This window comes from Oscarella lobularis, chromosome 8 (assembly GCF_947507565.1).
Source record: "Oscarella lobularis chromosome 8, ooOscLobu1.1, whole genome shotgun sequence".
Taxonomy (NCBI): Eukaryota; Metazoa; Porifera; class Homoscleromorpha; order Homosclerophorida; family Oscarellidae; genus Oscarella; species Oscarella lobularis.
Window position 1 is genome coordinate 122,373 of NC_089182.1, and position 14,402 is coordinate 136,774.

Consider the following 14,402-nt stretch of genomic DNA (forward strand, 5'->3'; position numbering starts at 1 on the left):
TTGTTGATTCTCTCAGAAGAAAGTTTTCTTAGGTGCCTGCCTTTGCTCCTCTTTGGCTCTCCGCGCGATGTTTCTCAGCAGTTTCATGCGCGCTACATTAACAGCAATCGAATCGAACGTTTCGCGTCCGTTTGGATTGGAGCACGTATCGCGCGTGCACGCGCACGGATACGCATCGTCGACGTCATTCACTTGGCACGCGATGCCAGCGTTTACGCACGAACACGCCGTCGAGTCGCACGACGACTCGCATACGCAACCGCACTCGTCACGTGATTGCCGAATCGCTTCACATTCCCCATCCTCGCTCGAATCGAGCGAACTGAGCCCCGAATTCTTAAGAATTTTGGCCCTTTCGATAGCACTAAGCACGGGCAGTTCCTCTGCTGCCGATTGAACGCGTTTCGATCGACGAGGAAGCGGATATCGTCGTTTTACACCCGATCGCGCTTCCCATTCATCAGTACTCATTGTTTCCTCGATAAAATGCTCGTATTTCATACCGAGAGAGCATCCGCCTGCAAAGAGACAACTCGCGCGCTATTTTTCAACCGATTTTAGCTCACCTTCGCGCGGAACCGCCTGAAAACCTTGCGCGCGTTCAAATAAAAGTATTTTGACGTCACCGAAACGAACGCACCGCTTCGATCGTTTTCGCGTACGCAGAAACGAAGCCTCCTCCGTCATTTGCCTTCAGAGAAAGAGAATCACTGCAAGAGAGAGGACGCGCGGCGCCAAAAGATCCGGCTCCGCCTCTGTGCGACATCCGGGCGACAATGATCTCGCGACCCGGATAGGTAAATTGAGACAAATCGTTAGGAAAAATGATCATTCTTTGTCCTGTCCACTTTCTTTGGCTATTTCTTCATGAGGCTCCTCCTCCTCGGCGGCGGAAGTAGCAGTTGTAGCAGCTGAGGCCGCCTTCAAAGCCTAATCATTATTATATTATGTACAAACAGTTGCTCTTTTTTTTACAGTGTACCTGTTTCTTCTTCTTTTTCTTCTGAGCCTTCTTATTTGCAGATGTGGCAAGTAGTGCCTAATTAATCAATAATCAATAATTAACCCCAAAATTTCTTCCTCCTCCTCCTCCTCCTCCTCACTTTTAATTTCTCGTCTTTCACTTCCAATTCAGAACTTATTTCATCGGCTTTAAAAGGCCCGGACGTAATCCTGAGAGGTCCATTGGGCATCAGCAAGACAGTGAACTTGAATTGTGCTACAATGTCTCCTACACACACACAAACACTAAAAAATATACAATTAATTAATTAATCAAAATCACGTGCCTTCCTTGTCATAAAGAACATAAAACGGGTCAAGAAGACCGTGTTTCGAACACTCTACCACACCCATACGGGCCCTTTTCTCATCCTCACAGGCCCTGAGATAAATAATTAAATAAAAAAAATATCTAATTAAAATAATTTACCTTAGTGTAAAAGGCATGCTAGTAAACTTGTTTGACACTTCACTAAAAAAATCTACACAGACCTCCAAATTGACATTGAATTTTTCAAAAGAAAAATGAATCTCACTTCTGGACGCTTTCATTTTCAGATTGTAGACTTCGTCCGTCTTCTTGTATACTGTCGTACGAGTATCCAACTGTCTAGACTATATAGAAAATCCTCATGAAATTTCATCTATAATCAGTTATTTTATCATTTCACTTTTCCATCTCCCGTTGTAACAAGAACGTCGACACCGTAAACTTCGTGAACGGAAAACTCGCATTTCGAGTGTTCTTTCCTTTGCGCTTCATTGGGATTTTGAATTATTGATTTTTTCGCCATCAATTACATTTTTCGTCAGCTGATGTGACAACATGCCTAAAAAAAGAGAAAACCAACTCAAAAAAATTGAAAAAAAAATAATTTTAATTTTGCCTTCTACTGGCTTGCAGTTGAACGCTTCAGCTACTTTTGTAACAGTATCAGTCACCACACTATTCTAAATAAAAGAGATAATAAATTAAAACAAGTCTAAAGGTTCCCGTATGTCCCTGTACCTCATTTCCTGGCTGAACGAGCCTTAGAGCGGCTTCGGAGGCCAAACGAGCCGCCATAATACAATCGGCCTTTCGTCCAGTCACTTTATTTTCCTATAAAAGAAATTCAATTTATATATAATTAATTATTTATGATCTTTCTACTGGCGATGATCCAAGTACAATTGTGTGCGCAACTACAGCAATGAAACCGTCCACGTGCACGCCTAAATCGCTGTCGAAATAAATAATTAATTAAATATATATATTGACCACGCCCCCTCGAACATTTTCAACGACGTCGCCGTCCGAGAGAATTACGTTTGGATCGCTGCGAAGCGGCGAAAAATGACAGATGCAATGATTCACCGAAACGCACGTGGGAAAGGCGATTCCTTTTTTAAAGCGCGCGAAGGGGGGGGTTACGTTGCAACAATGTATATAAATCGAGATTCTCTGTACCCTTCTTCATCTCTTTCTCTTTCTTGAAGACGCGACTCGTTTCTTCCGTTATGAGACGATCGCGCGAGTTCGCAGAGCTCGATAACGGACGTTTCCGGTGTCGCCTTTTCGATTAGTCGCTCCAGAACGCCTTGCGTAAAGGGATTTCGGCTTTTTTCGCGAGAAGGAGCGCGCGTTCTTACGGTTCGCCATGTCGCCGGCCATTTTGTACTTCGTTACGACGATGTCGTCGGCTATTGTCGGCTCCTCGTCCGATGAATCGCCGCCGGCGTGAGCTTCTGCCATTTTTCGCGTGATTTCACCACGTGTCCGGGACTTGCGCTCCACGTGGGATTATGGGAGGTCCCGCATGCCATGCACCAAAACAAAAAAAGCGATCAGCTGCGCACGCAAATCAATTAAACGATGTTGATCTCAAAAAATCCTGGACCGTCGGTCAGGGGCCCCACTCCTTGAGGAGGAAGCGGATTGGGATTTAATTCCACTTCATCGTCGTTTTTCACGCAAATAAATTTGCGATGAACGACTGAAAAAATCGCGTATGCTGTCGCAGATTCAGGCGTCTCCAGAATTGCAAAAGGCGACGGCTCCTGCGTAAAAATCACTTTACTATAAAAAAAGTTACGTTGACTATTTTGGATCTAACTTGGTGTGCAACAAGACTATTATCCGCCAGTCCTTTTATATTTGTCCGAGAAAACGGTGCACTTTGAAACGTATAGATAGCAGCATTGACATCAGAGCCACTTTTGTGGGCAATCACATGAGCTGTATACAACATTATTAGTTAATTAGAGAACCCCAAAGTCTCTTGTTTGTGTACTTGTTGTCTTATCTTGATTCACCAGAATGACTTGCCCGTTTCGCGGAACACTCAATGCCTTGCCGTTCATTTTAGAAACAATTTGGCACGTTGTTAGATTAAAATTCTTTTTTGAAGAACTGAATCCTATGACGCTCATCTGTCATTATATTAATTAATTAATTTATAGCAAATATGCTTTCTGTTACATATACCGCTGTAAATTCGGCGAGATCTTGTCTCGTTCCGGCTATCGATGGCGGAACAACGAAGCCACTTTCGTCGACACCAATGTACTGTGACTGATCCACATCGCTCTGAAATTTCACTTCCGACGGAGGAGGAATTGCCTGACCATCCGTTTCCGCTGAGACGCCTGCCTGCTTTACATTGAAGTCACAGTATGCATCCGGGTTAGATGCCTAAATAATTAATTAATTAATTAAAGAACGCAGTAGAGGAGCGGGCGACACCGGTGAGTAGCGCGTTGTTTTGAATTTTGAGGTAGGGGCGTGGCAGGGGCTTGGGAGGATCGTTTTGATCCAAGCTTTACCAAGGGGTTCCGAAACTAACCAGCGACACTCGACTGAAATGAGACGGCACGCGCTAACATTATCACGAGACTAGTGGGATATCATACAGTGTAACACGTACGATTGCGGGATGTGTTCCCTGCGCCGTCACAGCATTGGCAGCACCGGCGTTCTCTTCGTAAGTAAGGTATCCGTTGGGATACCGATGCGGTTTGAAATTGTAGATACCCGATGGAAGACTCGTAACGTCGTTCATGTCCTTAGGCTATATCTATCGGCAAAACGTCGCCTATAGCTACGATTCTTACTGACTTGACGGCTTCACTCTCCGACGGATCCATTATCTAAAGAAGAGCTTATAAAGGCATGCGCAAGACGTGATAATAAGCAAATTAGGGCTTCCACCGACGCCACGCTGTTATTTTTGCTATATGAGCGCGGCCATGCATGATGCCTTCTAATAATGTAGCCTAATGCATTCTTACCGTCTTAGAATTCCCCACCGGGTGCAAGAAAGGACGAAACATGCGCAAGACGGACTCGCATTTTCCTCCGACGCGTTTTTTTCAGTGTGACGCCCTCTTTTAGACAGGTGGGCTGTTGACTTCATTCGTCGATTTGGAAAGGAAGATCTCTCTCTCTCTCTCTCCTCTCTCTCTCTCTCTCTCTCTCTCTCTCTCTCTCTCTCTCTCTCCTCTCTCTCTCTCTCTTCTCTCTCTCTCCTCTCTCTCTCTCTCTCTCTCTCTCTCCTGGACCAGAAGATGTGGCTTCAGATGGGCTATATGTATAACAGTATTCCAGACTGCAATCCTCCTAATAATCGTACTCTTACTTGTCTTGTGTCTTTCGTGATAAAAAGACGAGCCCTTTGTTCTCAATGCTTATTATTTCCTTGTCCATCCAAGCAGAAGACATTTGACAATTTTTGGTCAAGATACTTTGGAGGGAGACGACTGTAACGCAGAACTAATGCCTGCAATCAATTATCATTGAATTAAAATAAAATGTAACTAGTAAGACAAACATACAGCGGTAAAATTGGCCAATTTTTTGTCGCTTCCGGCTTTTGATGGTTTAACAATGTCACCATTGCTATCGACACCGATGTAATGCGATTGATTCGCATCGCTCTGAAATCTTATCTGTTTTGTTTCGCTCCCTTATCCGGTTCATCTGAACCGGAATCCCCTCGGCGTCCAGCGCGCGGAAGCCATAGGATGAGGGAGGGTATAGCTTATAATCAGGTTTAGGTGCCTTTTAAAATCATATTTTCTATACCATTGTGCAATATCATCTCTGCATACCTTCAGCAGCTCGTCACCTTCAATTTTGAGATAAGGATTGTTGGCATTGCTAACAAGCGTCCTTATCAATTGCTTGCTTGCCACCGGGGTATTTGAAATATGCCACCGACAGCTAGCTAAAGCATACACTGAAACATTTTTCCTGACAAGTAAATACCGGTAGTAAAATACGGTCTCTAGGCGTTGTTCCAAGCCCCGTCACACCATCCTGCGTGTAGGTAAGGTAATTGTTTGTACGCTGTTTAGGTTCTAGGTTGTATATGCCTTTCGGAAGAACAACAGCCTGAGAGTACGCAATAGAGAATAACGTCTAAAACCGGATTTGGCGCACACGTACCTGTGTAAAGCGCGCGGATGATGAGAAGTCATTATTATCTAGATCAAGGCTTAGGCGTCATTCTTACCACATGACGATTTCCCATTGGACTCAATTGGGCGAAGCATGCGCGCAAGACGGACTCGCCTTCTCCTCCGACGCGTTCTTTTCAGTTGACGCCCTCTTTTATAGACAGGTGGGCTGTTGACTTCATTCGTCGACTTGGAAAAGAAGATCTCTCCCTCAGCAAATTTCCGGCATTTCGTCAGAACAGCTTCCACAAATCAACAGACAACAAACAATCGCAAAACGAGCTCAGCAGCAGCAGCAGACGCACATGCAATCCAATTACGTGTCACATTTGGAAAGGATTTCGATGTGAAAGAAACCCGGACCCTTTGTGAGAGATTCCGAGTTTCCGGAAGGAGGAAGAGGATTGGGATCCAATTCCAAATGACCTTCCTTCACGCATACGAATTCGTGATCAGCTGGCGAATAAAGCACGTAGGCATCATCGTTCTCAGTCTCTTCTCCTGGAACTGTAGCCTTCAGTATTGCAAACGAAGTTGGTTTCTGCGTGAGGAAAAAATTCTTTTTATAGGTCTGATCACGTGTGCAATTTCTTACTTTGTGTGCAATCATCTTGTCATCTTTTATTCTTAGATTCAATGAAGGGTGCTCGACGCCTTGAAACGTATATAGAACGTTGCCTTGACCAGAAGATATGGCCTTCAGATGGGCTATATGTATAACAGTATTCCAGACTGCAATCCTCCTAATAATCGTACTCTTACATGTCTCTTTGTCTTTCGTTGATAAAAAGACGAGCCCTTTGCTCTCAATGCTTATTGCCTTGTCCGTCCCAGTAGAAACAATTTGAACATTTTCTTGGTCAAAATCCTTTGTAAGAGAACTGAAACCCGTGACTTGTGTCTGCAATCAATTATCATTTAATTAAATGTAACTAGTAAGACAAACATACAGTGATAAATTGAGAATATTCTGGGTTGCTTCCGGCAAATAATGGCGGAACAACGAAACCACATCCATCAACACCAATGTATTGTGATTGATCCACATCGCTCTGAATTTTTATCATTTCCTCCGAGTCTCCCCCGGCGTTCTGCGTGCGGAAGTAATAGGATGGAAGGCGTCGTTTCTTAGGTACCTTTTAAAATCATATTTTCTATACCATTGCGCAATAGCATCTCTGCATACCGTCAGCAACACGTTACGGGTATGTTTAATTTTGAGATAAGGATTGGCGGCATTGCTAACAAGCGTCTTTATCCATTGCTTGTTTTCCACGGGATTTGAAAGTAGCCACTGACAGTCAGCTAAAGCATACACGGTAGCATTTTCCCTGCCAAGTAAATAGCGGCAGTAAAATACCTTCTGTAGGCGTCGTTCCACGTCCCGTCACACCCTCATTCGTGTAGGTAAGGTATCCTTTTTGATACAGATTAGGTATTAGGTGGTATATGCCTCCCGGAAGAGCACCCTGAGAGTACGCAATGGAGACCAATGCAAGAATAACGTATAGAACCGATTCGGCGCACACGTACGTCCACTTCGCCGCCGTCGAGTGATTCAATTGGCTTCTGTGTGAAGCGCGGCGCATGATTATCGAACTCAAGGTTTAGAAAGCGTCTAACCCTTCTTACCGTCTCAGAATTCCCCATTCGGAGAGCGGGGTCCGGAGAGCGTCGCTAAAAAGAGCGAAGCATGCGCAAGGAACAAAGGACAAAGCTGATTCCCCGAACACCATAGCCTCGGGAACCCAGACTATCTCCCGGAGCCTATCCGGGGAATAGGCTTCTATCAGCAGACAATAGCAAGCTCAGCAGAAGACGCACATGCAATCGAGCGAGTGCACATTACGTGTCATTTAGTAAGAAAGATGTGAAAGAAAGCTGGTCCATTTGTGAGAGGTTTCGAGCTTCCGGAAGGAGGAAGAGGATTGGGATCCAATTCCAAATGACCGTCTTCCTTCACGCTTACGAATTCGTGATGAGCTGGCGAATAAAGCACGTAGACATCGTTCTCAGTCTCTTCCCCTGGAACTGTAGCCTTCAGTATTGCAAACGAAGTTGGTTTCTGCGTGAGGAAAAAATTCTTTTTTATAGGTCTGATCACGTGTGCAATTTCTTACTTTGTGTGCAATCATCTTTCCATCCCTTATTCTTAGATGCAATGAAGAGTACTTGACGCCTTGAAACGTGTATGTTCTAACGTTGCCATGAACAGAAGACATGGCCTTCAGATGGGCTATATGTATAACAGTATTCCAGACTGCAATCCTCCTAATAATCGTACTCTTACATGTCTCTTTGTCTTTCGTTGATAAAAAGACGTGCTCTTTGCTCTCAATGCTTATTGCCTTGTCCGTCCCAGTAGAAACAATTTGAACAATTTCTTGGTCAAGATCCTTTGAAGGAGAACTGAAACCCACGACTTTTGTCTACAATCAATCAATCAATCAATCAATTATAAAATGTAACTAGTAAGACAAACATACAGTGGTAAATCGGGCATATTTTGGGTTGCTTCCGGCAATTGCTGGCGGAACAACGAAACCACTTTCATCAACACCGATGTAGTGTGATTGATTCGGATCGCTCTGAAATTTCATCATTTTCGGTTCCTCTTCCCTCACAAGTGACCCACTATCCGTTTCATCTGAACGCACGTTCAGCGCGCGGAAGTCATAGGATGAGGGAGGGGATAGCTTATTAGGTGCCTTTTAAAATCATATTTTCTATACTATTGTGCAATGGCATTTCTGCGCATACCGTCTGCAGTGCGTTATTTTCAATTTTGAGATAAGGATTAGTGGCATTGCGAACAAGCGTCCTTATCGTTTGTTTGCCTGTCACGGATTTCGAAATCGTCCACTGACACTTACCTAAAGTATACACGGTAACATTTTTTTCCTGTCACGTAAATACCGGTACAGTAAAATACTGTACCTTCTTTAGGCTTTGTTCCACGCCCCGTCACACCCTTTTTCGTGTAGGTAAGGTATCCGTGATACAGATTAGGTTGTAGGGTGTATATGCCTTTCGGAAGAGCAGCCTGCATGATTGAGAGTACGCAATGGAGAATAACGTCTAAAACCGATTCGACGCACACGTACGTCGAATTCGCCGCCATCGAGTGATTCAACTGGTTTCTGTATGAAACGCGCGGATGATGAGAAGTCTAGCTCGATTAAGGTTTAGGCGTCATTCTTACCGTCTTAGAATTTGCCATTCGACTCAATTGGGCGAAGCATGCGCGCAAGACGAACTCACATTCTGTTGACGCCCTCTTTTATAGACAGGTGGGCTGTTGACGTCATTCGTCGACTTGGAAAAGAAAATTCCGATATTTCGTCAGGACAGCTTCCACAAATCAACAGACGATAAACAATAGCAAAACGAGCTCAGCAGCAGCAGCAGACGCACATGCAATCCAGCGAGTGCACATTACGTGTCATTTGGAAAGGATTTTGACGTGAAAGAAACCTGGACCCTTTGTGAGAGGTTTCGAGCTTCCGGAAGGAGGAAGAGGATCGGAATCCAATTCCAAATGACCGTTTTTCTTCACGCATACGAATTCGTGATGAGCTGGCGAATAAAGCACGTAGACATCGTTCTCGGTCTCTTCCCCTGGAACTGTAGCCTTCAGTATTGCAAACGAAGTTGGTTTCTGCAAAAAATGATTTTTTGCAGGTCTGGTCACGTGTGCAATTTCTTACTTTGTGTGCAATCATCTTGCCATCTTTAGCCCTTATTCTTAGATTCAATGAAGGGTGCTCGACGCCTTGAAACGTATATAGAACGTTGTCTTTACCAGAAGACATGGCCTTCAGATTGGCTATATGTAGAACAGTGTTCCAGACTGGAATCCTCCTAATAATTGTACTCTTACTTGTCTCGTCGTCTTTCGTTGATAAAAAGACGTGCCCTTTGCCCTTGATAGGTATTGCCTTGTCCATTTCACTAGTAGGAAGAATTTGAACATTTTTTGGTCAAGATCAAGATCGTTTGAAGCAGGACTGAAATCCATGACATCCGTCTGCAATCAATTATCGTTTAATTAGAAAATAAAATGTAACTAGTAAGACAAACATACAGTGGTAAATTGGACATATTCTGGGTTGCTTCCGGCAAATGATGGCGGAACAACGAAACCACTTCCATCAACACCGATGTACTGTGATTGATCCACATCGCTCTGAAATTTTTTCACTTGCGGTTCCTCTTCCCTCACAAGTGGCCCAGTATCCGTTTCATCTGAACGCACGTCCAGCGCGCGGAAGTAATAAGATGAGGGAAGGGATATCGCATGAGGTGCCTTTAGAATCATATTTTCCATACTATTGTACAATAGCATCTCTGCATATACCGTCAGCAGCGCGTTATCTTCAATGCTGAGATAAGGATTGGTGGCATTGCTAACAGGCGTCCTTATCCATTGCTTGTTTTCCACGGGATTTGAAAGTGTCCACCGACAGTCAGCTAAAGCATACACGGTAACATTTTTCCTGCCAAGTAAATACCGGTAGTAAAATACGGTCTCCAGGCGTCGTTCCACGCCCCGTCACACCCTCATTCGTGTAGGTAAGGTATCCATCTGGATACATATGAGGTTTTAGGTTGTATATGCCACTCGGAAGAGCCTGAGAGTACGCAATGGAGACCAATCCAAGAATGACGTCGTAAAACCGACACGTACGTCGAATTCGCCGCCATCGAGTGCTTTCTGTGTGAAGCGCGCCGATGATTATCGAACTCAAGGTTTGGAAAGCGTCCTTCTTACCGTCTCAGAATTGCCCATTCGGAGAGCGTCGCTAAAGAGAGCAAAGCATGCGCAAAGCACGATGGACAAGCTGCTATAATATTATTGCTGCGGTTCATTCGATGTTTTTTCTGCGAAGTCGATCGGGCATGCGCAGAGTAGTCTAATCCCACTCGCACGTGGCACCAGAGTGATGGTTTTATTCGAATCTTCAAGAAAGGGCTAAGCATGCACAAGACGGGGCTCACACGCATCATTTTCACGCTGATCGAGGCGTGACAATGGGAAAGACGTAATTTTCCTTCTATCAGCAAAAAAACAAACAAACAAACAAACAAACAAACAAACAAATAGCAAAACGAGCTCAGCAGCAGAAGAAGACGCACATGCAATCCAGCGAGTGCACATTACGTGTCATTTGGAAAGGGTTTTGATGTGAAAGAAACCTGGACCCTTTGTGAGACGTTTCAAGCTTCCGGAAGGAGGAAGAAGATTGGGATCCAATTCCAAATGACCGTCTTCCTTCACGCATACGAATTCGTAATGATCTGGCGAATAAAGCACGTAGACATCATTCTCAGTCTCTTTTCCTGGAACTGTAGCCTTCAGTATTGCAAACGAAGTTGGTATCTGTAAAAAAATACTTTTGGTAGGTCTGGTTACGTATGCAATTTCTTACTTCGTCTGCAATTATCTTGTCATCTTTAGCCCTTATACTTAGATTCAATGAAGAGTCCTCGACGCTCTTAAACGTATATAGAACGTTGCCTTGACCAGAAGATATGGCCTTCAGATGGGCTACATGTATAACAGTATTCCAGACTGCAATCCTCCTAATAATCGTAATCGTACTTGTCTTGTCATCTTTCGTTGACAAAAAGACGAGCCCTTTGTCCTTGATACTTATTGCCTTGTCCGTCTCACTAGTAGGAAGAATTTGAACAGTTTCTTGGTCACGATCCTTTGAAGGAGGATTGAAATCCGTGAGTGATGGCTGCAATCAATTATCGTTTAATTGTAACTAGTAAGACAAACATACAGTGATAAATTGGGCATATTCTTCGTTGCTTCCGGCAAATGCTGGCGGAACAACGAAACCACATCGATCAACACCGATGTAGTGTGATTGTTTCACATCGCTCTGAATTTTCATCACTTTCGAACGCAAGTCCACTTGCAAGCGGAAGCGATAGGGTGAGGGAGGGTATAGCTTATCATCAGGTTTAGGTGCCTTTTAAAATAATATTTTCCATAGTATTGCGCAATAGCATCCGCGCATACCGTCTGCAGTGCGTTGTTTTCAATTTTGAGAAAAGGATCGTCAACGTCATCAACAAGCGTGCTTATCGTTTGTTTGCCTGTCACGGAATGAGAAATCATCCACCGACAGTTAGCTAAAGCATACACTGTAACATTTTTCCTGCCAAGTAAATACCGGTAGTAAAATACGGTCTCCAGGCCTCGTTCCACGTCCCGTCACACCTTCACTCGTGTAGGTAAGGTACCCCTTGGGGCGTTCTTCTTCGTCTTTATAGTTTCGTGGCTGTAGCGTGAATATGCCTTTCGGAAGAACAGCCTGAGAGTACGCAGTAGAGAATAACGTGTAAAACCGGATTTGGCGCACACGTACTGATATCTGTGTGAAGCGCGCGGATGATGAGAAGTCATTATTATCTAGCTCAAGGCTTAGGGGGTCAAGCGTCATTCTTTCTTACCGGAGGAGGAGAATTCGCCATTCGGAGAGCGTCGCTAAAGAGAGCAAAGCATGCGCAACGCACGAAGGACAAGCTGCTATAATATTATGACTGCTGCTCATTTTCGATGTTTTTGCGACTTTGATTGGGCATGCGCAGAGCAAACCCACTCGCACGTGGCACATTGGTTTTATTCGAAAGCCCTGCACTGGCCTGCAGGATACGCCATCTTCAAAGTACCTCTGAACACTTCCTCTTTCGATTCTCTTTTTCTATTGCGAAGCTATTGGACGAGAAAAAGCTCCAGCAAGTCGACAATCTCTATCGAGACTTCGAGACCCCAGACGGAGCCAGTCAAGTGTAAGAACACCTTCAAAATTGCTCATTCTCCAACTAACGCATCCAAATCGCAGCGTCAAACTCAAACACTTCGAAAAATTCGACGACATGGCCGAAGCCCTATCAGGTGACCAAGACCCCGTACATACATATATACGTCATTTATATATAGCGGCCACGGCATCGATCGAAGGCAAAATGACGAGAAATCTGAAAAAATTACTCAAAAAAGTAGCACATGACGAATTGGCTGTAGCTGATGCAAAACTTGGTAGTAGTATCAAGGTAGAGAGATATATACATATAGATGAGGAATGTTGCAACAATTGCTCTTCCTATAGGATAAGCTTAGTATTAGCTGTGTGACCAGTTCAGCTGTGCAAGAGCTAATGAGAGGAATACGATCTCAGTTCACTAGTCTCTTATCAGGTTGATTATATAATTATTTATTAGCAAATTTAATCATCGTTGGTGATAATAGGCAAATTAGTTGACGCCCTCTTTTAGACAGGTGGGCTGTTGACGTCATTCGTCGACTTGAAAAAGAAGATCTCTCTCTCTCAGCAAATTTCCGGCATTTCGTCAGCACAGCTTCCCACAAATCAACAGACAATAAACAATAGTAAAACGAGCTCAGCAGCAGCAGCAGACGCACATGCAATCCAATTACGTGTCATTTGGAAAGGATTTCGATGTGAAAGAAACCCGGACCCTTTGTGAGAGGTTCCGAGCTCTCGGAAGGAGGAAGAGGATTGGGATCCAATTCCAAATGGCCGTCTTCCTTCACGCATACGAATTCGTGATCAGCTGGCGAATAAAGCACGTAGACATCATCCGCAGTCTCTTCCCCTGGAACTGTAGCCTTCAGTATTGCAAACCGAGTTGGTTTCTGCGCGCGCGGAAATTATCGATTTTCTACGTCACGTGTGCAATTTCTTACTTCGTCTGCAATCATCTTGCCATCTTTAGCCCTTATTCTTAGATTCAATGAAGGGTGCTTGACGCCTTGAAACGTGTATAGAACGTTGTCTTGACCAGAAGATATGGCCTTCAGATGGGCTATATGTATAACAGTATTCCAGACTGAAATCCTCCTAATAATTGTACTCTTACTCGTCTCATTGTCTTTCGTTGATAAAAAGACGGGCCCTTCGCTCTCAATGCTTATTGCCTTGTCCGTCCCAGTAGAAACAATTTGAACAATTTCTTGGTCAAAGTCCTTTTTAAGAGAACTGAAACCCGCGACTTCTGTCTGCAATCAATTATCATTTAGTTAAATGTAAATAGTAAGACAAACATACAGTGATAAATCGGGCATATCTGGGGTTGCTTCCAGCAATTGCTGGCGGAACAACGAAACCACTTTCATCAACACCGATGTAGTGTGATTGATTCACATCACTCTGAAATTTCATCACTTCCTCTCCCCCAGTATCCGTTTCATCTGGACGCATGTCCAGCGCGCGGAAGTAATAAGATGCGGGAAGGGATAGCAAATAAGGTGCCTTTTAAAATCATATTTTCCATACTATTGTACAATAGCATCTCTGCATACCGTCAGCAGCGCGTTATCTTTAATGCTGAGATAAGGAGTGGTGACATTGCTAACAAGCGTCCTTATCCATTGCTTGCCTTCCACGGGATCTGAAAGTGTCCACCGACACTTAGCTAAAGCATACACGGTAACATTTTTTCCTGCCAAGTAAATACCGGTAGTAAAATACGTTTGTTAGGCTTTTTTCCACGCCCCGTCACACCATCTTGCCTGTAGGTAAGGTATCCTTGTGGATACATATGAGGTTTTAGGTTGTATATGCCTCCCGGAAGAGCATCCTGAGAGTACGCAATGGAGACCAATGCAAGAATAACGCCGCAAAACCGACACGTACGTCGAATTCGCCGCCATCGAGTGATGAGGCGTCCGATTCGACTGCTTTCGGTACGTCGAATTCGCCGCCATGGAGTGATTCAACTGCTTTCTGTGTGAAACGCGCGGCCGGATCATTATTATCTAGCTCAATTAAGGCTTAGGCGTCATTCTTACCGTCTTAGAATTCTCCATTGGACTTAATTAAGGGCGAAGCATGCGCACAAGACGGACTTCCGCCGCGTTTTTATCAGTTGACGCCCTCTTTTAGACAGGTGGGCTGTTGACGCCATGGAAAAAGAAGATCTCTCTC

At 44.2% G+C, this 14,402-nt stretch overlaps 7 protein-coding genes and 1 long non-coding RNA gene across 10 annotated transcripts; 1 reads left to right on the forward strand and 7 right to left on the reverse strand.

The window, feature by feature from the left end:
* Positions 1-753: 753 nt before the first annotated feature.
* Positions 754-3,671, reverse strand: LOC136190666 (proliferation-associated protein 2G4-like). The gene is given in 17 exon segments (XM_065978894.1): positions 754-930; positions 983-1,039; positions 1,104-1,231; positions 1,290-1,384; positions 1,433-1,484; positions 1,539-1,617; positions 1,674-1,787; positions 1,789-1,832; positions 1,890-1,953; positions 2,012-2,104; positions 2,156-2,385; positions 2,453-2,519; positions 2,521-2,582; positions 2,635-3,042; positions 3,099-3,220; positions 3,276-3,414; positions 3,470-3,671. Coding segments are annotated over 14 exon segments (1,290 nt in total). The 5' UTR covers positions 2,738-3,042; positions 3,099-3,220; positions 3,276-3,414; positions 3,470-3,671; the 3' UTR covers positions 754-828.
* A 108-nt stretch (positions 3,672-3,779) lies between these two features.
* LOC136190690 (uncharacterized) lies at positions 3,780-4,451 on the reverse strand. The gene is made up of 3 exons (XR_010670592.1): positions 4,273-4,451; positions 4,096-4,131; positions 3,780-4,046 (listed from the first exon to the last, which is right to left on the reverse strand). It is a non-coding gene; the product is annotated as an uncharacterized lncRNA (long non-coding RNA).
* Positions 4,452-5,654: 1,203 nt separating this feature from the next.
* LOC136190677 (uncharacterized) lies at positions 5,655-7,199 on the reverse strand. Its single transcript, XM_065978910.1, has 8 exons — positions 7,072-7,199; positions 6,973-7,008; positions 6,800-6,908; positions 6,626-6,744; positions 6,390-6,575; positions 6,202-6,340; positions 6,035-6,147; positions 5,655-5,980 (listed from the first exon to the last, which is right to left on the reverse strand). Exons 1-8 carry the CDS (start codon positions 7,087-7,089, stop codon positions 5,756-5,758), a joined length of 945 nt encoding a protein of 314 aa, XP_065834982.1. The 5' UTR covers positions 7,090-7,199; the 3' UTR covers positions 5,655-5,755.
* On the reverse strand, positions 7,186-9,056 carry LOC136190674 (uncharacterized). The gene is made up of 8 exons (XM_065978907.1): positions 8,642-9,056; positions 8,544-8,579; positions 8,377-8,482; positions 8,200-8,312; positions 7,926-8,147; positions 7,730-7,868; positions 7,560-7,675; positions 7,186-7,504 (listed from the first exon to the last, which is right to left on the reverse strand). Exons 1-8 carry the CDS (start codon positions 8,657-8,659, stop codon positions 7,292-7,294), a joined length of 963 nt encoding a protein of 320 aa, XP_065834979.1. The 5' UTR covers positions 8,660-9,056; the 3' UTR covers positions 7,186-7,291.
* A 9-nt stretch (positions 9,057-9,065) lies between these two features.
* LOC136190687 (uncharacterized) lies at positions 9,066-10,338 on the reverse strand. Its single transcript, XM_065978925.1, has 8 exons — positions 10,211-10,338; positions 10,127-10,153; positions 9,965-10,070; positions 9,797-9,909; positions 9,524-9,745; positions 9,320-9,466; positions 9,147-9,265; positions 9,066-9,097 (listed from the first exon to the last, which is right to left on the reverse strand). The coding sequence occupies exons 1-7, from the start codon at positions 10,226-10,228 to the stop codon at positions 9,257-9,259; spliced, it is 642 nt and encodes a 213-aa protein (XP_065834997.1). The 5' UTR covers positions 10,229-10,338; the 3' UTR covers positions 9,066-9,097; positions 9,147-9,256.
* A 138-nt stretch (positions 10,339-10,476) lies between these two features.
* LOC136190672 (uncharacterized) lies at positions 10,477-12,343 on the reverse strand. Of its 3 annotated transcripts, none has more exons than XM_065978903.1 (7): positions 11,905-12,343; positions 11,639-11,825; positions 11,471-11,583; positions 11,229-11,420; positions 11,042-11,150; positions 10,869-10,987; positions 10,477-10,819 (listed from the first exon to the last, which is right to left on the reverse strand). In XM_065978903.1, the coding sequence occupies exons 1-7, from the start codon at positions 11,923-11,925 to the stop codon at positions 10,604-10,606; spliced, it is 957 nt and encodes a 318-aa protein (XP_065834975.1). In that variant the 5' UTR covers positions 11,926-12,343; the 3' UTR covers positions 10,477-10,603. The 3 variants fall into 3 exon arrangements, with proteins under 3 accessions (XP_065834975.1, XP_065834973.1, XP_065834974.1); XM_065978901.1 differs by having other exon boundaries at positions 11,042-11,183; XM_065978902.1 differs by having other exon boundaries at positions 11,042-11,183; positions 11,639-11,765; positions 11,820-12,343.
* On the forward strand, positions 12,113-13,401 carry LOC136190689 (nucleolar protein 58-like). Its single transcript, XM_065978927.1, has 6 exons — positions 12,113-12,119; positions 12,167-12,243; positions 12,297-12,349; positions 12,395-12,507; positions 12,564-12,651; positions 12,730-13,401. The coding sequence occupies exons 3-6, from the start codon at positions 12,331-12,333 to the stop codon at positions 12,843-12,845; spliced, it is 336 nt and encodes a 111-aa protein (XP_065834999.1). The 5' UTR covers positions 12,113-12,119; positions 12,167-12,243; positions 12,297-12,330; the 3' UTR covers positions 12,846-13,401.
* On the reverse strand, positions 12,781-14,356 carry LOC136190671 (uncharacterized). Its single transcript, XM_065978900.1, has 8 exons — positions 14,267-14,356; positions 14,112-14,201; positions 13,947-14,055; positions 13,778-13,890; positions 13,524-13,727; positions 13,336-13,474; positions 13,163-13,281; positions 12,781-13,111 (listed from the first exon to the last, which is right to left on the reverse strand). Exons 1-8 carry the CDS (start codon positions 14,282-14,284, stop codon positions 12,896-12,898), a joined length of 1,008 nt encoding a protein of 335 aa, XP_065834972.1. The 5' UTR covers positions 14,285-14,356; the 3' UTR covers positions 12,781-12,895.
* Between the last annotated feature and the right edge of the window lie 46 nt (positions 14,357-14,402).